Source organism: Pinus tabuliformis, chromosome 7 (assembly GCF_031772625.1).
Source record: "Pinus tabuliformis cultivar Carrire ecotype Pingquan chromosome 7, CPIR1, whole genome shotgun sequence".
In the NCBI taxonomy this organism is placed as follows: Eukaryota; Viridiplantae; Streptophyta; class Pinopsida; order Pinales; family Pinaceae; genus Pinus; species Pinus tabuliformis.
Genome location: NC_142293.1, coordinates 1,741,684,099 through 1,741,707,844, shown reverse-complemented (window position 1 = coordinate 1,741,707,844; position 23,746 = coordinate 1,741,684,099). Strand labels below are relative to the sequence as shown.

The following is a 23,746-nucleotide window of genomic DNA, read 5'->3' as shown; positions in this document are numbered from 1 at the left end:
ACCGACATCTACATCTAGAGGGGCAGAGGAAATCAGTAGTATTAGACTTTAGTTATTTGGTTCATTTCATTGTATATGACATTATGACTCATGATATGAGACACATCATTATATTTTTTGTTGATATTTTGAGGCTGACTTGGGACTCGGGACTCGGGACTTACTATTCAGGGCATGATTCACTATTATGTGTGATGTAACACTAAAAATGATATTACACATCTTATATATTAGTTCTTTTATCATATTTATGTGTCAATGTATTTATTTTATGTTATAGATGCTTTAGATGTTAAAAAAATGAAAAAATATGAATATTTTTGTATATTACGATTTTTTCCCAATTTTTACCGATTTTTTCCCAATTTTTTCCCCTCGCTGATGATATCCCAATAACGATTAATGCAACATTGGTGCTGATAACATTGGTTTGTCCCACATTCAAAAAGGGAAGCAGTTGTCTACGAGACAATGACAACACTTTCATCTTACACTCAGCCTTGGTACCTTGTGAAAGGTTTGCACTAGGGTGAAAAATTGTGTGATAACAGGCAAAATTCAAACACTAGTAGTTTGGTATCTTGTACTGCACAATAGTGGTGCTTAAGTAGACATATCTTCTAGCATTAAAAACTTTTAGAGCACATTCAAAATAACAACTATACCCAAACTAAATGCCAAGAAATAATAACCGCATAAAACAGGGCAAAAGAAAAAAATAAACTCTGTAAATTGATGTACATGTAGCTAAATTAAAGTTCTTACCTAGTGCGACACAAAAATAAGACAGAAAGAACAAGAAAAAACCATAATGACAAATTACTTAATTGCAAATATCTGCTAGAAAAGCTTCATATTTTAACATCAATAAAAAGTGCAGAGCATAATAAAATGCAAACATATTAGCAATCAACTAGTAAATGCAAATACCAGTTCCTTTGCTGAGCTGTAAAATTTTTCCAACAAAGCCATGTCTACTCCTGCTACTGCCATGGTGAAAAGCACAAAAAAAAAAATAACACGAAGCACAAACTAAGAAATTAGTCATGGCTGCATGACCAAATGGAAACAAATCATTAAACACAAATTATGATTACTGCAATGAAAAGACTTGCAAATATTTAGCAAAACCTAAAGAATAGTGATACCTGAAGCCACTGATCCTTTTTCAGGAAGAAAACTGATGCTCAATGCATCTACTGATGAAAAAATAGATTTGATCTTAACCACTAGGCTTTCAACTCTTGCTGACCCCTTTGCCAACTCAAACTCTTCCATCAGATCTGATGGATCAATGGGTTTTGCAACTGCAAAAAAATACATCGAGTCATGTTCTACCTCTAAAAGTTACTGCAAATAAATTTTAACGTAGTGTGGCATGCCTTCTAAATGTTAGAATTCGACGCTAGGAGATACTTTAACTTCAACTTGGTCTAATCTGCCTTTCAGTTAAAGTATGATTTTAGTATGTTTCTTTAGTGTGCCTTTGTACTTAATTTTTTCCAAGAGTAACAACCATGTCTTATGCATGAGGGATCTTACGATTCAACATCTCGATATAAACAACACTTGATCTATGGCTTAGCACCCTATTCGTCCATGATCCCCATTAAAAGAGCATGAAAGGTCTTTTGTTGATGATCAATGTGAGAGATGTTCATGTAAGTCATCTCCTTGCATTGATAAATTGCCTTTAGTGGCATGCACTATTTTCCCTCTTTCAGGGTTTTTAACCGTGTAAAAGTCAGTGTCCTAACAAGAAATTTGAGACTCCATCCAATCTGTCCTCAAATCTAAGACTTGTTGCTACCATCTTTCCAGATCTAACAAGCTGACTCGTAGCTTAACACTTGATTGGCCCATGATCTCTATTTAAAGAGCATCAACAGCCATTTGTTGATGATTGATCTGAGAGATATTCATGTTAATTATTTTTTTGCATTAATTAATTCACTTTAGCATCATGAACTATTTTCCCTCTTTGAGGGTTTATAACCACGTAAACATTGGTGTCATGATCTTTGACTTATGTGTGAGTGATTGTCTCTAGTGTTCAACCTGTGTGAATATACAATGTTTTCCAATCCTTGGCTGAAAGTTTCTTCTTACATTTATAAGAACGACATTTGTAGAAGACAATTCACAGCATACTCATGAACAATTGACTTGTTATTAAGCTCAAAAGAAAATTTAGGTTGCATTTACTCCATTGGGAACATAGAAGCAGATTAAATGAAAAAGAACTCATTTCTAATAATAAAAAACTAGTCATGTCAATGTCTGCCAAACACAAACAGGAATTCCCTTCTGCCAAAAAAAAGACCTTGCCAAGAGAATATGTCGTTGCCAAAGTCTCATACAGCAGAAAAGTTATAAGCATACAGGTAGGCAACAAATGAGTGACTGGCACAAGATTTTTAGTATAGAGGCACAAGTTATCAGTTCAAAGGTCACATTTTTCTAATGTGATATGAAGGACAAATTTCAATAGGAAGAGAGGAGAAGTCAAAGTCCATAACCCCAAAGATATAAGAAATCAGATCAGGTTAGCATGGCCATCATCAAGAGAGTAATAAAGTTGCCATGGTTTTGTATCTTAACTTTTGTGGTTTAAATTAAATCGAAAAAACGATGCAATTCATAAAATTGCTAAATATGGGAAAAAACAGATGTACAAAAATATAAGAGACACACACAGACATATTTACCTACCAAAAGAGCTTAATTGACCACCAAGAATAAAGTTATTAGTGCTTTGTTGCCCAGGGAAATCCAAACACTTCCACTTGAAAATAACTTTGACACTACCCCAAAGCCCTAAACAGCTAGAAACAACAAGGCGGAGAATGCAGATGTACAATTTGTGAGTAAAACTGTTTTTCAAGATCAAAGGCTTTGGATGGCTGATGGGCATGTTCAACTATTACCCCCTGAAAATGAATTGTTCTTTTTGCATTTAGAAAGGCATTATTTTTTCAAAAGTGCAGGCCCAGGAGATGTGTACACTTGGAGAATCAGCATCATTTACAAGTTGTGATGGCTTGGTGTAAATCATTAGTTGTTTTCAGGTTTGGATGATCTTTACATATTGAGAGGCAATGGCTACATAATTAGAGGAGCACAACACATTAAAGGATAGTTATAACTTATGAGGATCCTTATGGAAAAGAAGGTTTAAATAGGCTTCTAAGAATTTTTAATGAAAATCTATGGAGGAAAAGATGGCATCATGAATTTTCTAAATAATATTTTATTAAGAGTTCAGGCACATTTTAATGAAAATTTCTAGAGGAGCACTCTTCACTGTGTTGATTTTGGGTAGCATCGGATGTGCTCTAGCTCCGAAATTTTGTGGAGGGGCAAGAACACATGAGAACTCCAAGACCCAGAAATCATTTGGAGAAATTCTGTTAAAGTTTCTAAGTTTACTTAGTTAGAAACCCTCCATGCACTTTATCTGATTTATTCCTACCTACTTGTTATTTTCCTTAACAAGTTATATACAATGTAAATACTAAAAATAAACACTAGTGCATGCTCAACATATTATAGATCAGCAACTAAAAATTAAACAAAAACAAACACACCACATGACACCATTATTTTTGGACTAATGTCCCCGGAAAAACCCAATGTGGGAAAACCGATGCAGCTATCTAAGGGTTTTCTTATTAAGCAATATCAGAGTACAATCTGGGTGTTGAAACTGGCCTACCCAACAAAGAATTCCTTTCGCAGTAATACCTCTCCATTTCTAACAAATCTACTGGCTGAAACCACGAATAATCCTTCCGACAGCTACTCAACACCAATCTGCCCCAAAAACCCCAGCGTCTGCCCAATCTGGACTGCGTCAGCCTCTCCTAGCCCAGCGTTGGCCCTGCGTCAGCCTATCTTGGCCTGCATCAGCCCCAAGAGGCCCTGTGTCAGCTCTCTGAGCCTCTGTGTCAGCTACGCTGGCCTCTCTGGTGCTCTGCGCAACACTTAGCTGCCTCTGCGTGGCCCTGCGTGAGCACTGGCTGCTCCTGCGTCACTCTCTCTGGCTGCTCTGCTGCTTTCCCGACACTATCTCTACCTCTCTGTCTCTTTGTACTCAATGCCCCTTAGTTGCTCTCCGATCATTGTGTTGACCACTGTGTGTCAACGACCCATAGCAGTACACCCCCTTTTTTCGCAAAAGGGTAGCGCTTGATCGACGTGTCCGTGTCGTTCGACTATCATCATCAGCTTGATCATGTTATATTGTAAACCCAGTCTGCATGTGTAAATTGTAAATAATCTCAGCAGATCTGTCATGTATGTAATTGCCTAGGTAAACCTAATTTTCTGGTGATGATCTATATTCCGAAAGGTTTTTTGTCTCACCGATCCATGATCAGCAGAGTTTTCCTTCAGCCTTACCCCAAAGCCGGAATGGATTTGTCATTAAAATCTTAGGGGAGTCCTAGTGTGTTAGATCAAGTCTATGTAAAAGTGATTTGGGAATAATCCTAACTATTTGGTTAGGTTATTTTATTACAAATTGCTTGATCTGCTAGATTATGTTTGTGTCGCAGAACTGAGTAGTCTATGAGGATCTATATCAAATGGGTTTTCCCCCTTGAGATGTAAAAATGTAAAAATCATGATGTAAAATGTCTTGAGGGTTAGAAAAATAATTTATCCCCTCATAAGTCCTAAGTCTTAGGTAATTTTAAATTTTCCAAAGGCTAAATTCAAGGGTCCTTTAAAAAATTAAATTTTAAAAGGTCCAGGGACTAAGGTTAATTGATTATTTTTCTAAAATTTTATGCCCTTGGTCCCTAAGGTTAATTCAAAGTCAAAATTTTGAGGAAATTAATTCAAAAATTTAATTTTTGAATTAATTAAAATGCATTTAATTGAAAATTTCGAATTTCCTCAATAATTTAAAATTTCAACGGATGAGATTAAAAGAAATTTTGATCCTCATCAACGGTCGAGATCACTTTGACAAGGATCACTAGAACTAGCGGTTGGAAGATTTGTCTTTAAATAGAAGGTCAGTTGTCAGTTGAGATCATTCGATCTTGGAGTCATGTGCTAAGTGAAAGCTCTCTTGTAATCGTTTTTCATGTGCAATAAAGAAAGACTTTGGGGTTAATTTTTGCTGGTGTTACTCTTCGTGGATATGCTGTAAGAGTGGTTTAAGCACAGGTATCTTGCTTGAGCACTAGGGTTTGAATGGTAGTTTAAATTCTGAATATAGTGGCAGGTATCTCCATTAAGTCTTAATTTTATTGTCGTTTTCTCTCTCTACGTTAATGGTTGAATTGAGCTGTGCAGGGAATCCCTGATTTTGAGATCATCGGGCGTTCGGAGAAGCTTTCAGTTGGACCAGCCAACTCCCGATTAGCATTTTCTAAAGAGCCCAGCTTGATTGAATCTCAGGCTTGTTATTAGAACTTCCATTGTTGATGCATAAAGGGTTTTCTATGAAGCACCTCACCTTAAATTTAAAATTTAAAAAAAAATATGTGTGACATAATGACAGATCTGGCTGCTTAGAGCATTTAGCTTGTGATTACTGCAATTGTTTAGCTGGTTTTTTGGGGTTTTCAGGTTCATCATTGTATATATTATTTCTAGGCGTTCTGTTTTTGCCATCACAGGTTGCAGATCTGAAGGGGAGTTCTTGTTTGAAGCCAGATCTGGACCCTAAAGGGTAAGATCTGGCCTTAGAAATCAACTCTTCCAGGGCTATTTATTTCAAATCTGGAAAATTTTTGTGGGGTTTCATCAGGCGAATCTGAAGCAAAAGGATCTAAAATTTTTATTAGGGTTTCTGGAGAATTTTGAGGGTTTTTTGGGGCCATCTATCTGCTGCTGCCTAGGGTTTCATTTTTTACAGGAAAATTTCGATTTTTTTTTTTAAAAAGGCAAACTGTATCGCAACCTGCCATACATATTTCCTGCGTGGCTTCCTCCCAACGCTTCCAGAAAATCGTAGTTTTTTTTCCCTTCTGCGTCCTCGAAAACTTTATGTCCGTTGCCCATCGTTGCCTTCAAACTACAAACAATTTCCTCCACACCTCTCCTAAACTCCTCACGCAGTGGCACGCAGTCTTCCACTCTTGCTGCCACCCTGCTTGCAGTCCTTTCTCCCTTCACGCAGACCAAAACCCTCTCCCTTTCTCCTTCAAAACCTACATACATCCATCTACCCCTACCCACGCATCTCTGTTACGCTTTTGCTGCTCTTCCAAATCGCATCTCTCTGCGTGATCATCCATTTTTCTTTGCCGCACTATCCCACTCGACGCTACCCACACAGTTTTCTCATACTTTTGCCATCATCTCCATGCTACCTTCACGTAGCTCCTCCACTGCCATCCTTAGCTCAGCTCCTTCCTCGCGCTGCCACACCTACGCTCCTCAGCAGCCTGCCGCGGTTTCATTCCAGCTCCACGCTGCCTCTCCGTCTAATCCCTGGCCCCTCCACGCATTCCTTCTCACCTGCAATACACCCGCATCCCTCCGTCCAAATCCTCATTCCGCGCCCTCCTCTCTGTCTGCCAGTAGGACTCACGCAAACCTGTAGAAAAACAACAAAATAATTCGATTTTTTTGTGTATGCGGGTTAGTTTAGTTCAGCATATTCGATTTTCACTTATTCATTTGTGTTATTAAGATTTGATTTTTGTAGGGTTAGTTTGATTTTGTATACACTCGGGTGTATTGTCATAAATTTAGGATCGATGTTTATTTTATTTTAATTTGTTTAAGTTTCATTTAGTTTAAGTTTTAAATTTAGGTTTATTTGTATAACCAAAAAAAAAAAAAAAAAAACTCTAAAAATTCTAAAAATTTGATTTTATTTTTATTTTCGACATTGATTTTTTTTATTTGAAATAGTAAAAAAAAAAAAAAATATATATATATATATATAGCGAATTGGATATGTTTGGTCATTTTTAAAATTGAATATCTTTTGTTGATCATTTAGTCTTAACGTATTTACCTCAGGAATTGTCAAATTTAAAATTTTGGTATATTTTGTGCTGAGGTTAAAATTTGAAAGAAAAATTTTTTGGTATTCGACATAGTTAAATGTGCTTAAATTCTTATATTTGAAGATTAACTATTGGAAAGTGATAAATTTCCTAGATTTGGAACTTCACGCATAATCGTTTAAATTCTAGGATCTGAGTTGGTTCGCTTTTAAAATTTCGTGGTTATTTAAATTATTTGATCTTTTGAAATTTAATTGCTAGAACTTTGTGCATCTTTTGAATATCTTGCATCTGGTGAAATTAATCATTGCTTGGATTATTTAATGCTCATTACATGCTAGATACTTTGCAAATATTTTCAAGCGATTGTTGAAGATGTTTATCGTAGAATTATATCTCTATTTCCTAAGCAACAGCGAGCAAACCAATTACTTGATTTTCATTTCATCTAGCGAGATCATTAACTCCATAAGGCACTGGTATTAATCATTTAAAGTCTAATCAATCTTAAGTATTGCTAAGCCTTAATCAAGTATTTGATTGCCTCGTTGTGTCTTCCGAGCCGGTTGATTCCCAGCTGGTTCTCCTTCATCCCATAGGGTCTACCCCCCTTAGCTTGTTGTAGGGAGATGGCTTAAACGGAGAGATCGGGGATCAGGGTGACAGCCCCCGATCTGAGCGTTGTCGCAGTGCCTAGACACTCTGTGTGACAACATTTTTTGGCGCTGTTGCCGGGGATAGAGTTTTTCCTGTCCTTGGTTTCCTCGACATTCATCTCATTCCTTTCTTCCCATCCTTTCATCGCTTGCCAAGATAAGTTTCTTGTCCTTGGCCCCTTCATTTCGAGTTTTTCGGAGCTACGCTTTTTTTCCGGGTGGCGACTCCACTTCATCTATCATCTGCAAGAGTGTATACTAGAAGACATCCAAGCAGTTTGGTTAATCCCGCTCCTGATCCTAAAAGGGCTATCAGAGTACAATTACACAAACTCTCTTCTCGTACACTTATTGTTAATCTCGGACAAGAAGCCCTCTCCGATATCCGCTTGCTTTTTACCAACCCGGTCAAGCACGACATCATGGACATATTCAACCCTTGCAATTTTTCTAATATTCAAGGTTATCTCAAACCGATTGTTTAGGGACTTGTGCTAGGTGGGTTACTAAAATACAAGAATATGATTTAGAGATTAGACCCACCAAGTTAGTCAAAGGCCAAGGCTTGGCTCAAATGATGACAGAAGGTAATGAAAAAGCTCTTGGTTTGATTTGTCTTAACGATTCGTCTTCGCCTGAGCTGCAAAGATTAGGAGAGCATGAGTGGTACAAGGACATTGTCTATTCCCTGATAAATCTTACATGTCCTAACCATTTAGTCGCTCATAAAAGAAGGGCTCTTAGATTAAAAGCCAAGTATTGCCTCATGAAGGATGGCCTTGGATGGAGAAATCCTGAGGGCATAGTTCTTTGGTGTGTTGATGAAATTGAGTCCAAGAAGTTAGTTTCTGTTTCACTCAGGGTTTTGTGGTGGTCATTATGCTGCTAGAACTACTGCCCACAAAATTCTGAGAGCTGGTTATTATTGGCCTTCAATTTTTTCTGATGTGCATAAGTTTGTTAGAAGTTGTCAAGCCTGTCAACTGTTCACTGGGAAACAGAAGCTTGTTGCCCTGCCCTTACAACCTGTCGTTGTGGAGGCACCTTTTCAGCATTGGGGTCTGGACTTCATCAGGAAGTTTCATGAAAATTCTAGCAATGGCTACTCATGGATTTTGACTGCTACTGATTATTTTACTAAATGGGTTGAAGCCATCCCTACTAAGAATGCTACTGAAAAGGTCAATATGGATTTTATTGAAAATAATATCATTACTAGATTTGGTGTCCCTGCTAAGATCACTACCAATAATGCCAAGGCCTTTTGTTCTTCAGAATTTTCGTCTTTCTGTTTCAAATATGGCATTGTCTTATCTCATTCATCAAATTACTATCCTCAGGGTAATGGTCTTGCTGAATCAAGTAATAAAAATCTCATAACCATTATCAAGAAGATAGTAGGAGATAATAAGCGGGCTTGGGATAGCAAAATCAAGTATGCTTTATGGGCAGATAGGATCACTAAAAAGAAAGCTACTGGTAAAAGTCCCTTTGAATTGGTTTATGGCTTGGATGTAACCTTACCTGTGCACCTGAAATTGCCAGCTTATCAACTCCTTCAACATTTTTCCACTAATAAAGATGTTGTTCAAAATAGAATTGATCAAATTGTGGAGTTGGATGAAGCTTGTAAGACAGCTTTTGATAATATATGTAAAAATCAATCTAACATTAAGAAAAGCTTTGATAAATCATCTCGATCTAGATCTTTGCAGGTTGGAGATATGGTACTTCTTTGGGATCGCAAGAATGAAAAACCGGGAAAACACAAGAAATTTGACAGTTTGTGGCTGGGACCATACATTATTCGAGACATTGTTGGACCAAACTCATTCCACTTGAGCAGATTGGATGGCAAACCACTTGAATTACCTGCAAATGGCCAAATGCTCAAGCTATTCTTCAAAGATGACATCTGATGCCATGGGGCATCCTCTGTATTGCATTTCTAACCCTACTCCTTGTCTTTTCAGCATTTCATTTCTGTTTTAGGATTAGATTTATTTTTCATGTTACTAGATAGTTAATAAATGAAGAGCTTATATTTTTCATGTGCTTAATGTTATATGATGATTTTTTGATGAACACTACTTATGTTTTGTTGTGTGTTGCACGGACGCAGATTCTGGATTCTCACATTCCTACAGTGCAGCAACGTGTCCCCAAGTAGAGCCAGATGTTGACCACTGCGTGTCAACGACCCATAGCAGTACACCCCCTTTTTTCGCAAAAGGGTAGCGCTTGATCGACGTGTCTGTGCCATTCGACTATCATCATCAGCCTGATCATGTTATATTGTAAACCCAGTCTGCATGTGTAAATTGTAAATAATCTCAGCAGATCTGTGTCATGTATGTAATTGCCTAGGTAAACCTAATTTTCTGGTGATGATCTACATTCCGGAAGGTTTTTTGTCTCACCGATCCATGATCGGCAGAGTTTTCCTTTAGCCTTACCCCAAAGCCGGAATGGATTTTGTCATTAGAATCTTAGGGGAGTCCTAGTGTGTTAAATCGAGTCTATGTAAAAGTGATTTGGGAATAATCCTAACTATTTGGTTAGGTTATTTTATTACAAATTGCTTGATCTGCTAGATTATGTTTGTGTCGCAGAACTGGGTAGTCTATGAGGGTCTATATCAAATGGGTTTTCCCCCTTGAGATGTAAAAATGTAAAAATCATGATGTAAAATGTCTTGAGGGTTAGAAAAATAATTTATCCCCTCATAAGTCCTAGGTCCTAGGTAATTTTAAATTTTCCAAAGGCTAAATTCGAGGGTCCTTTAAAAAATTAAATTTTAAAAGGTCAGGGACTAAGGTTAATTGATTATTTTGCTAAAATTTTATGCCCTTGGTCCCTAGGGTTAAGTCAAAGTCAAAATTTTGAGGAAATTAATTCAAAATTTTAATTTTTGAATTAATTAAAATGCATTTAATTGATAATTTCGAATTTCCTCAATAATTTAAAATTTTGACGGATGAGATTAAAAGAAATTTTGATCCTCATCAACGATCGAGATCACTTTGACAAAGATCACTCGAACTAGCCGTTGAAAGATTTGTCTTTAAATAGGAGGTCAGTTGTCAGTTGAGATCATTCGATCTTGGAGTCGTGTGCTAAGTGAAAGCTCTCTTGTAATCGTTTTTCATGTGCAATAAAGAAAGACTTTGGGGTTAATTTCTGCTGGTGTTACTCTTCGTGGAAATGTTGTAAGATGTTTTATTTTCATGCATAGATCTCTTTTTCAGCCATTGATGATAGCTTTATGAAGAGTGGTTTAAGCACAGGTATCTTGCTTGAGCACTAGGGTTTGAATGGTAGTTTAAATTCTAAATATAATGGCAGGTATCTCCATTAAGTCTGAATTTTATTGTCGTTTTCTCTCTCTACGTTAATGGTTGAATTGAGTTGTGCAGGGAATCCCTGATTTTGAGATCATCGGGCGTTCGGGGAAGTTTTCAATTGGACCAGCCAACTCCCGATTAGCATTTTCTAAAGAGCCCAGCTTGATTGAATCCCAGGCTTGTCATTAGAACTTCCATTGTTGATGCATAAAGGGTTTTCTATGAAGCACCTCACCTTAAATTTAAAATTTAAAAAAAAATGTGTGGCATAATGACAGATTTGGCTGCTTAGAGCTTTTAGCTTGTGATTACTGTAACTGTTTAGCTGGTTTTTTGGGGTTTTCAGGTTCATCATTGTATATATTATTTCTGGGTGTTCTGTTTTTGCCATCACAGGTTGCAGATCTAAAGGGGAGTTCTTATTTGATGCCAGACCTGGGCCCTGGAGGGTAAGATCTGGCCTTAGAAATCAGCTCTTGCAAGGGTATTTATTTCAAATCTGAAAAATTTTTGTGGGGTTTCATTAGGCGAATCTAAAGCAAAAGGATCTAAAATTTTTATTAGGGTTTCTAGAGAATTTTGAGGGTTTTTTGAGGTCATCTGTCTGCTGCTACCTGGGGTTTCATTTTTTACAAGAAAATTTCGAAATTTTTTTAAAAAAAGGCAAACTATATCGCAGCCCTGCCATACACCTTTCCTGCGTGGCTTCCTCCCAACGCTGCCAGAAAATCGTAGTTTTTTTTTTCGCTTCTACGTCCTCGAAAACTTTATGTCCGTTGCCCATCGCTATGCCTTTCCTAAACTCCTCACGCAGTGGAACGCAGTCTTCCACTCTTGTTGCCACCCTGCTTGCAGTCCTTTCTCCTTCAAAACCTACATACGTCCATCTACCCCTACCCACGCATCTCTGTTACGCTTTTGCTGCTCTTCCAAATCGCATCTCTCTACGTGATCATCCATTTTTCTTTGCCGCGCTATCCCACTCGACACTGCCCACGCAATCTTCTCATACTTCTGCCATCATCTCCACGCTACCTTCACGTAGCTCCTCCACTGCCATCCTCAGCTCAGCTCCTTCCTCGCGTTGCCACACCTACGCTCCTCAGCAGCCTGCCACGGTTTCATTCCAGCTCCACGCTGCCTCTCCGCCTGATCCCCGGCCCCTCCACGCATTCCTTCTCACCTGCAATACACCTGCATCCCTCAGTCCAAATCCTCATTATGTGCCCTCCTCTCTGTCTGCCCGTAGGACTCACGCAAACCTGCAGAAAAACAACAAAATAATTCGATTTTTTTGTGTATGCGGGTTAGTTTAGTTCAGCATATTCGATTTTCACTTATTCATTTGTGTTATTATGATTTGATTTTTGTAGGGTTAGTTTGATTTTGTATACACTCGGGTGTATTGTCATAAATTTAGGATCGATGTTTATTTTATTTTAATTTGTTTAAGTTTCATTTAGTTTAAGTTTTAGATTTAGGTTTATTTGTATTAAAATATATATATATATATATATATATAGATAGATAGATAGATAGATAGATATATATATATTTAGCGAATTGGATATGTTTGGTCACTTTTAAAATTGAAAATCTTTTGTTGATCATTTAGTCTTAGTGTATTTACCTAAGGAATTGTCAAATTTAAAATTTTGGTATATTTTGTGCTAAGGTTAAAATTTGAAAGAAAATTTTTTTGGTATTCGACATAGTTAAATGTGCTTCAATTCTTATATTTGCAGATTAATTATTGGAAAGTGATAAATTTCCTAGATTTGGAACTTCAAGCATAATCGTTTAAATTCTAGGATTTGAGTTGGTTCGGTTTTAAAATTGCGTGGTTATTTAAAGTATTTGATCTTTTGAAATTTAATCGCTAGAACTTTGTGCATCTTTTGAATATCTTGCATCTGGTGAAATTAATCATTGCTTGGATTATTTAATGCTCATTACATGTTAGATACTTTGCAAATATTTTCAAGCGATTGTTGAAGAAGTTTATCGTTGAATTATATCTCTGTTTCCTAAGCAGCAGCAAGCAAACCAATTACTTGATTTTCATTTCATCTAGCGAGATCATTAACTCCATAAGGCACTGGTATTAATCATTTAAAGTCTAATCAATCTTAAGTATTGCTAAGCCTTAATCAAGTATTTGATTGCCTCGCTGTGTCTCCCGAGCCGGTTGATTCCCAGCTGGTTCTCCTTCATCCCATAGGGTCTACCCCCCTTAGCTCGCTGTAGGGAGACGGCTTAAATGGAGAGATCGGGGATCAGGGTGACAGCCCCCGATCTGAGCGTTGTCACGGTGCCTAGACACTCTGTGTGACAACACACTAATTCTATCTCTCTTAGCAAACCCCGCTCTATAGAATAGAATGACTGATCACTTTGGTGTCTTCTCCAAATGACCCTCAAGCCTCCTCTTATACTTTTCCTGTTGACATATCAACGGCTGAGATTAAGTCCCTAATCAACAGCTGAGATTAAGTCCCTAATCAACGGCTAAGATTAGATCTGACTTGATCCATGTCTTTTGGACCATTCTAACATAGTTTCATATTTATTCTCATTAATATTTTATTTTCCCTAAGTTTAGACTTAGGGACTCCATTAAAAATACTAATTATTTTAATATCTCCTGAACTGTGTAGAATCTGCCCAAACCCTTTCTAGGTATTGGAGATCTCATGTGCCCCAACTTCTCCACCAAATTTCGTGGCTAGAGCACATCCGATGCTACCCCAAATCAACACTCCCTCTTAGCAAGCACTGTGCTCTAGCAATACTCCTCACTGAGTATTACTCTGATCATCCGGCATCAGTACCTATGTTGATGCTAGGCCTTCCTGCCCAACATCCTTTGCACTGCTGCCTCTTGTACTGCTGCCCATGGTTTTGCCACTGCCAATGCTGCATCTGTACGACAGCTCCCTCTGCATCCGTGTTGCTGCTAGTCCTTTCTCCCCGCACTGCACCTCCTCTCATCATGTTGCATCGTGTTGCCCACTGCTGCACTGCAACTCAGTTACTGAGAAGTAAGTAATTGATCTCCCAACTGACCTCCCTGTTGGGCTAGAGACACCCACTGATGTTGAAGCTCCCTCTACCGCTGACAAGTGCTCCCTCTCTCTAACCTCTACGCTGCTGCAACAACTCCCTGCATCTCGCACCGTTGCACACCTCTCTGTGCCTTCCTGCACTGGTGCAACACTCCTGTGCCTCTCGCACTGCTGCAACCTGCTAGCTCTACACTGTCTCGAGACTCCTGCACTGTAGCTCTCTCTGCTACTTCATCTGCATTTGTCTCTACCCACTCAACTGGTCCTGCTACTCCTCGTCGGGGCTCCCGTAGCAAGGTCTAATCCAAGAGGTTGGGTACCTCAAGGATCTTGCCCCTCATTGCCTATAGTTCGTCTGGCTACAGCTCGATGTCTCCCCACTTCCGCTCAAGTGGTGCGTGTGCACTCATGGCACAGTCATCGTCTGTCAAAACTTCCTTCTTTGCCCGTGTTGGCGCTGCCTTAGTCTCGGAAGACTCTCCCTTACTCCTCTTCCTTGGACTCTGGGTCGCATAATGACCCAGCTCCCCATAGTGGAAGCACTTGATCTTGGACAGATCCTTCTTCTTCCGCTTTCCCTGCTTTCCCTCAGATGCTAGGGCCACGTCTTCCTCCTCTTGCTTGACTTTGATCCCCTTGTTGCTGCTACCCGTCTTCGACTATCGTCTGATTTCTTCCTGGCGAAGAGCTGCCCACATCTCGTCCCAAGGTGGAAGTGTCCCTCTGCCCAATATACTCTGGACAAATACTTCCCAGTCTTCTGAGACAACATTCACGGTTGTCCTCACCATCAGCTCCTGATCCGGTGTCGCTCCTATAGCAATCAACTGATCTCGGATCTCATTCAGTCCTTCGAGGAAGGTGTCAATCGATTCTCCCTTCTTCATCTGATACGACCTCAACTGATTCTGAAGCAGCATTCTTCTCTGCAGAGAAGTATGTTGGTACAGCTTATTCAAAGCCTCCCACATCTCAAATGTCGTTTCCTTCTTGGCTATGTGTGGGTACTACATGATCCTTGATCCCGTCAAGGACAATGCTCTTGGCCCTCACCATCGCCTCCTCGTACCTGTCATTATCATTGGGGTCCACTGGGACAGCTATTACTTTCAAGGCGAAGTTCTTGACATGATTCCTGTCAAGTACGGATAAGATTCTGGCCTTCCAGACTGCGAAGTTCGATGCTCCGTCTAGTCTATCCTGGTCTCTTACTCCGTGTAGAGCCATGATGCTCCTCTACTTCCCTCCTGGAAGTTTTCTTTGTTCGACTCCTTTGAGTCTCTACTTCCCGTCTGGAAGTTCTCTTCTGGACTCCCTCTGAGTCCTGATTTCCCTCCCGGAAATCCTTCTTCCGCTTGTCGAGATTCCCCCTACTCTGATCGTCTTGTGCAACCACACCACTGATCCAGGTTCCTCAGCTAGAAACCCTCGGTAGCAACTCCTCTGGCCTTACTCTGTCAGGTACTATTCTAACTACAATACCTCACCAGCTCTACTCTGCAATATTCCTGTAGCCTTCTAAACCCCAGCAATTGCCTATCTGTGGACTTCGTCAGCCTCTCTCTGCCTCACACTGGCTCTGCGTCACCCCGAATGGGTATGCGTCAGCCCTGGGATGCCCTGCGTCAACCCTCTGGCTCTCTGCGTCAGCAACGCTGGCCTCTCTGGGGCTCTGCACAGCGTCTGGCTGACTCTGCGTGGCCCTGGTTGGCTCTGTGTCACACTCCTTGGCTTCTGTGCTACTAGAAAAAGCTTTTGTCACCTCAGGACAGTTGTTTTCTGCTGCTATTGCTCCGCTCGACTGATGTCTTTTAGTCCTCCTGTGATCTGCAACGTTGCTCTGATACCATGTTGAAGTTTCTAAGTTTACTTAGTTAGAAACCCTCCATGCACTTTATTCGATATATTCCTTACTACTTGTTATTTTCCTTAATAAGTTATTTACAATGTAAATACTGAAAATAAACACTAGTGCACGCTCAACATATTACAGATCAGCAACTAAAAATAAATAGAAACAAACACACCACATGACACCATTATTTTTGGACTAATGTCCCCGGAAAAACCCAATGTGGGAAAACCGGTGCAGCTATCTAAGGGTTTTCTTATTAATCAATATCAGAGTACAATCTGGGTGCCGAAACTGGCCTACCCAACAGAGAATTTCCTTAGCAGTAATACCTCTCCGTTTCTGACATATCTACTGGTGGAAACCCCGGATAATCCTTTCGGCAACTACTCAGCACCAATCTACCCCAGAAACCCCAGCGTCTGCCCAATCTAGACTGCGTCAGCCTCTCCTAGCCCAGTGTTGGCCCTGCGTCAGCCCCAGAAGGCCTTGCATCAGCTCCCTGAGCCACTGCGTCAACTACGCTGGCCTCTCTGGTGCTCTAAGCAGCACTTAGCTGCCTCTGCGTGGCCCTGCGTGAGCACTGGCTGCTCCTGCGTCACTCTCTCTGGTTGCTCTACTGCTTTCCCGGCACTATCTCTGCCTCTCTATCTCTTTGTACTCAATGCCCCTCAACTGCTCTCCAATCACTGATTCTATCTCTCTTAGCAAACCCCGCTCTAGAGAATAGAATGACTAATCACTCTGGTGTCTTCTCCAAGTGACCCTCAAGCCTCCACTTATACTTTTCCTGTTGACATATCAACGGTCGAGATTAAGTCCCTAATCAACGGCTAAGATTAGATCTGGTTTGATCCATGTCTTTTGGACCATTCTAACACATTTTCATATTAATTCCCATTAATATTTTATTTTTCCTAAGTTTAGACTTAGGGACTCCATTAAAAATATTAATTATTTTAATATCTCCTGAACTGTTTAGAATCTGCCCAAACCCTTTCTGGGTATTGGAGATCTCATGTGCCCCAACTTCTCCACCAAATTTCATGGCTAGAGCACATCCGATGCTACCCCAAATCAACAAATTCCACCCGAATGAGGAGTTATTAAAATAATTAATATTTTTAATGGGTTCCTAAGTCTAAACTTAGGAAAATAAAAATATTAATGGGTATTAATAAAAATATGGGTGAGAAGCTTCTAAGAAACGAGGATCAAGTATGTTTTAATCTTAGTTGTTGATTAGAGACTTAATCTCGGTCGTTGATTTATCAACAGGAAAAGTATAAGAGAAGACTTGAGAGTCATTTGGAGACACACTGGGCAAATACTAGGTAACCCGAGGGAAATCAATTCTCAAGGAGAAGGAGTTCGATTTCAAAGGTTGAGGTGCAGGGTAAAGGAAGAGGATGGTTTCAGCATCAGTCAGAGACTAAGGAGGAGGTGACGTAGTGCCTCAGAGAGACAGCGCAGATGGAGAGCTCTAAGAGACAACGCAGGCAAGGATGAGATCTCACGCAGTCCTCATGTAGATGATGCAGGGATGACGCAATCCTCACACAAATGATGCAGGGGTGACACAGTGAAGGATAAAGGGTCTCTGTGGTGTCAGAATTTCTCCTAGCTGAGGAGAAAAATTATCTCAGGTGTTTTCTTGAAGGTTTCTCTATGTATTGCAGAATTATTCCTTGTAAAGAGATTGTTGCTAAAGAATAATAAATAAAGTCTCATCTGCTGCACCGGTTTTCCCGCATTGGGTTTTTCCAGGGACAATTCTCCAAAAATAACTATGTTGATGCGATAACTGCAGTGGAATTTATTTTAATGTTCGCTGAAGGGTTTTGTAAACAACTTATTGTGAGAAATAAGTAGGAGAAATAAATCAATTACTGCAGTAGAATTTCGTGTCAGAAATTCTAACATGGTATCAAAGGAGAGATCAGATAATAGGAGTAAAGAATCTGCTATGAGTCAGGAGCATGATGTTGGGGCATCAACTCAAAAGGACCCACACAAATCTCCAGAGGGAGAAGAGAGCACGAGGAACATGGATCATGATTATTCTATGTTGGCTTCCAGACTGGAAGAAGAAGTCGCTTGCTTAGCAAGATCTTCCTCCTCTGAGGTTTGGCATATAGATAGTGGAGCTTCCTGGCACATGACAGGAATACGAGAATGTTTTTTGAATTATCAAGAAGAAAGAATGAACTTCCAGATCACCATGGGAAATAAGTCAAAATGTACCCCCGTAGGAAGAGGTACCATAGTATTTCAAATAGAAGCAGGGGATCGACTTCGAGCAACCAATGTGCTGCATGTGTTGGGATTGGGGATGAACTTACTCTCTGTATCTCAACTTCAAAACAAGGGCTATGATGTTTTCTTCATTAAGGAGAAAGTATATGTCAAACACCCAAGTTGGAAAAAGAAAGCCCAGATTGGAGTCAGAAGTAACAAGCTGTATAGATTACAACTAGAATCTCCAATGGCACTGATAGGCAGTAGTGGGGAAAAATATTTGAATGAACTATGGCACAGGAGGATGGGACACTTACACCATGGGGCTCTAAGAATTCTCGGGAAAACAGTATCAGGAGTTTCAGAGTTGAGTACCGAACGAGATGATGTATGCAGAGGATGCGCACTGTTGATTTGGGTAGCATCAGATGTGCTCTAGCCATGAAAATTGGTGGAGAGGCTAAAGCACATGAGATCTCCAAGACCCAAAAATGGTTTGGGCAGAATCTAACCAGGTTGGGAGATATTAAAATAATTAATATTTTTAATGGAGTCCCTAAGGGAAAATAAAATATTAATGTGAATTAATATAAAACTGAGTTAGAATGGTCTAAAAGTCATGGATCAAGCCAGATCTAATCTTAGCCGTTTATTAGGGACTTAATCTCGGTCGTTGAATTGTCAATGAGAAAAGTGTAAGAAGAGGCTTGAGGGTCAATTGAAGAACACACCGATTTGATCAAGAATTCAATTTTCTGGGGCAGGGCTTGCTGAGGAAATCGAAGGATTGATCAGAGTTGCAGCTGAGCGGCAGTGAATACAGTAGCAGATAGGCAGAGATAGTACCAGGAGCATCAGCGCAGAAACCGGGAGAGGGTTGACGCATAGCCAGCTAGAGGCCACGCAAAGGCAATTAGAGGCCACGCAGAGGCAGCCAGGAGTTGCGCAGAGCCTAAGGAGGGCCAGCGTGGGAGACGCAGAGGCTCCAGAGGCTGACACAGAGCCCCGAGAGGCTAACGTTGGGCCAGATAGGTTGACGTTGGGCCAGAGAGGTTGACGCAGACCCTAGAGGCTGACGTTGGGAGATTTCGTGGGGCAGATTGGAGCTGGAGAGCTGGATAGGGTGACGCAATCCCTATCAGGGTGACAGAGAGCAGCAGAAGTGTTGCAGTGTTGTTGTGGGATCGTTCATCCAGTGATTTAGCCGGAATATCTGTCTCCGACTGAGAGGTACTACTGTCGAGGGCATTCTCTGTTGGATGAGCCATTTCTGGCACCCAGATTGTATTTTGAAACTGCTTAATAATAAAACCCTCTGATAACTGCACAGGTTTTCCCGCATTGGGTTTTTCCGGGGACATTAGTCCAAAAACAACGGTGTCACTTGCGCTTTTTTTTCTTTCAGTTGATGATCTGTATGTGTTTGAGACTGTACTTGTATTTATTTTCAGTATTTACATGGTAAATAACTTGTTAATTAACAGAACAAGTAGGAAGAAATAAATCAGATAGTACAGGAAGAATTTCTAACGAATAGACTTAGAAATTCCAACACGCACTAGGCAAGTACGCCAAAGCTGCATTTTCCAGAAGCAACAATAGGTCTAAGAGTGTTCTAGGATTGATACACTCAGATATCTGCGGACCCATGTCCACAAGATTTCTTAGTGGTGTCGAGTACTTCGTCACCTTCATTGATGACCATTCCAGAAAGACTTGGATCTACTTTTTAAAAACCAAGGATGAGGTTTTTAGTCAATTCAAAGAGTTCAAGGCTCTAGTTGAGAATCTGACAGGAAAGAAGATAAAGATATTGCGCTCAGACAATGGTGGAGAATACATCGACAAGGACTTCACTAATTTTTGCGCAAGGGAAAGCATCAAAAGAGATTGGACAGCCCCCTATAATCTGGAGCAGAAAGGAGTAGCAGAAAGGAAGAACAGGACTATTGCGGAAGCAGCCAGGGCGATGTTGTATGATCAGGATATGCCCAAGTTTCTATGGGTAGAAGCATGCAACACAGCAGTGTATGTCCAAAATAGGACTCCTCACAAGGCATTAAGTAAGATTACTCCGGAGAGTGTCTTCATCGGTAAGAAGCCTGAGGTGAGTCATTTCAGGATATTTGGGAGTTTGGCATACTACCATGTATCCGAAGAAAAGAGGAAGAAATTGGATCAGACTGTGGAGAAAGGATATCTTGTGGGATATAGCGAGAATGCTAAGGCATATAGAGTCTATCTTCCGGGGAATAGGAAGATCGTTATTCGACGGGATGTAAAGTTCATGGAGGACAGAGCATTCAGGAAATCCCGAGAAATGCCTTTTGAAGAGCAATCAAAGGATGATCCGCTGGTCCATCCACTTCATCCAGCAGAAACTAACACCAGTATTTCTCCTAAAGGAAAAACTCCAGAGGTATCACAACAAGTGGAGTCTCAGGAAGAGGAGGAGCAGATAGATATACCCAATACCAGTGGTAGAACGAGCCGGGAACTTCGACAGATACTACAAGATGCAGAGAATTTTGTCGGTGCGCCCAGGAACGAGAAAAGGGAGCATAGACAGCCAGACAGATACCAAGCCTTGGTGGCTCAGGTTGGAGAACCCTCTAGTTTTCAGGAGGTCATTCAGCATCAAGTATGGGTAGATGCTATGGTGGAGGAATACAGTTCCATAATGGTCAATGATGTCTGGGAAGTGGTACCTAGGCCTCAGGACAGGTCAGTTGTAGGTTCGAGATGGCTCTACAAAGTCAAATACGCTGCAGATGGCAGTGTGGAAAAATACAAAGCCAGGTTTGTGGCTAAGGGGTATGCTCAAAAGGAAGGGATAGACTACGAAGAAACCTTCGCCCCAGTAGCCAAGTATACTTCTATTAGATCTGTGATATCCCTTGCAGCACAGATGGGGTGGGAGATTCACCAGATGGATGTCAAGACGGTGTTCTTGAACGAGGTGATAGAAGAAGAAGTATACATTGAACAACTAGAGGGTTTTAAGACACATGAGAAGAAATCTCATGTATGCAGGTTGAAGAAAGTCTTGTATGGGCTTAAACAGGCACCTAAAGCATGGTACAGTCGAATTGATGGCTACTTGCAGAAGATGGGATTCATCAAGAGTGACGCAGATCCTAATCTCTACTATCTTGTTGTAGAGAATGAGCCTCTAATCCTAGTGTTATATGTGGATGATATTTTTCTAACAGGCTCATCCAAGCTCATCAAAGATTGCAAGGAGAACCTAGACATAGAATTCGACATGAAAGATTTGGGACAGATGCATTATTTCCTGGGGTTGGATGTTTGGCAGCAGAAGGGTGAAATTTTCCTTGGATAAGAGAGATACGCTACGGAGATTTTGAAAAGGTTTAGAAGGCAGGACTGTAGACCTATGGCTACTCCAATGATCACCAACTGGAAGAAGATTGATGCATCCGAAGATAAAGTCGATCCCACCTTGTACAGGCAACTCATAGGGTCCCTGATGTATCTGGTCAATACCAGGCCAGACATTTGTTACGCTGTCAACACCCTCAGTCAGTTCATGGTGGAACCAAAGAGGGCGCATTGGGCAACAGCCAAGCATGTTCTCAGATATATACAAGGAACAGTCAAGCATGGACTAATGTACACCCAAGGCAATGACATCAGGTTGAGTGGGTTCACTGATGCAGATTGGGCTAGAAGTTCAGTAGATTGGAAAAGTACCACTGGGTACTGTTTCAACATTGGATCAGGAATGACCTCTTGGTGTAGTAGGAAACAGAAACTCGTGGCTCTAAGCTCAGCTGAAGCTAAATATTTAGCAGCTAGCACAGCTTCGTGCAAAGCCATATGGCTTAGGAAATTGCTTGTGAATCTATCCAAGAGAAAGATGGAAGCGACCAGTATTTTGTGTGATAATCAAAGTTGCATCAAGCTCTTTGAGAATCCAATCTTTCATGGTCGGTCGAAGCACAATGATATCAGGTGTCACTTCGTCAGAGACTGTGTCCAACGAGGGGCAGTACAGTTGAGGTACACCCCAACAGGAGAACAGGTGGTAGACATCCTCACCAAGGCTCTAGGAAGAACAAAGTTTATTTATTTCAAGGAGAAGATGGGGATGGTGAAGAATATGTTTCAGTAACAGAAGTGGATAGTATAAGGAGTTGCAGTGCAACAATTAGTAGTGGCAGTGTTATGGGCAGCATGATGCAGCACATTCAAAGGGAGTTGCAGTACAGATGTAGTAGTGACAATTGCAGTGTCATGGGCAGCAATACAGGTTGCAGCAGCGTAGTAGGTGAGGGGCAGTAGGCTGAGCATCAACAGCGCAGAGGACTGATGTCATGGATCAGTGTGATGCTTCTATTGGGAAGTATTGCTAGAACACATTCCTCGCTAAGAGGGAGTGTTGATTTTGAGTAGCATCGGATGTGCTCTAGCTCCGAAATTTTGTGGAGGGGCTAAAACACATGAGATCTCCAAGGCCCAGAAATCATTTGGAGAAATTCCACCCAAATGAGGAGTTATTAAAATAATTAATATTTTTAATGGGTTCCTAAGTCTAAACTTAAGAAAATAAAAATATTAATGGGCATTAATAAAGATATGGGTGAGAAGCTTCTAAGAAACGAGGATCAAGTTTGTTTTAATCTTAGCTGTTGATTAGAGACTTAATCTCGGTCGTTGATTCATCAACAGGAAAAGTATAAGAGAAGACTTGAGAGTCATTTGGAGACACACCAGGCAAATACTCAGTAACCCAATGGAAATCGATTCTCAAGGAGGAGTTCTATTTCAAAGGTTGAGTTGCAGGGTGAAGGAAGAGGAGGGTTTCAGCATCATTCAGAGACTGAGGAGGAGGTGACGCAGTGCCTTAGAGAGATAGCGCAGCGGGAGAGCTCTGAGAGACAGCACAGGCAGGGGCGAGATCTCACGCAGATGACACAGGGATGACGCAGTCCTCATGCAAATGATGCAGGGGTGACGCAATGAAGGATAAAGGGTTTCTGTGGTGTCAGATTTCTCCTAGCTAAGGAGAAAAATATTTTAGGTGTTTTCTTGAAGGTTTCTCTATGTACTGCAAAATTATTCCTTGTCAAGAGATTGTCGCTGAAGAATAATAAATAAAGCCTCATCTGCTGCACCGGTTTTCCTACATTGGGTTTTTCCGAGGACAATTGTCCAAAAATAACTGTGTTGATGTGATTGATTCTTGTGCTTGTATATCACTGTTATTTTTCTCTATGCTATTATGTGATAACTGCAGTAGAATTTATTTTAATGTTTGTTGAAGGGTTTTGTAAACAACTTATTGTGAGAAATAAGTAGGAGAAATAAATCAGTTACTGCAGGAGAATTTTGTGTCAGAAATTCTAACACACTGGACGCTTCTAGGGTTTTCTTTATCCTATTTTATGAGGCTTCTAGTATTTTTCTAAATAATGTTTATTGAAAGGTGGTTGGAGATTGGAAGCTATAAAAGGAGAAGAACTTTCATTGTAAATACAGAAGTCCAAGAGGAGGAAAATACCCCTTGTGAGACCAAGTACATTATCATTTTGCAAGTAGAAAGGCATTTTGGTGAAGTTATGTTCCTGTATCTTCTTCTCTTGCTCTAGATTGTGTT

The 23,746-nt window shown here is 40.4% G+C and overlaps 1 protein-coding gene across 3 annotated transcripts in view; it reads right to left on the bottom strand.

The window, feature by feature from the left end:
* Nucleotides 1–751: 751 nt before the first annotated feature.
* The window catches only part of LOC149255292 (uncharacterized), a 92,053-nt gene continuing 69,058 nt past the window's right edge, over nt 752–23,746 (bottom strand). Inside the window, exons 3-4 of one of the 3 annotated variants that reach the window (XM_089457198.1) lie at nt 1,149–1,307; nt 752–986 (exon numbers count right to left, since the gene is read on the bottom strand). In XM_089457198.1, the coding sequence (XP_089313324.1) occupies nt 910–986; nt 1,149–1,307 (236 nt within the window). In that variant the 3' untranslated portion in view covers nt 752–909. The remainder of the gene's footprint in view (nt 987–1,148; nt 1,308–23,746) is intronic. The other 2 variants (XM_089457199.1, XM_089457200.1) reach the window with 2 other exon arrangements.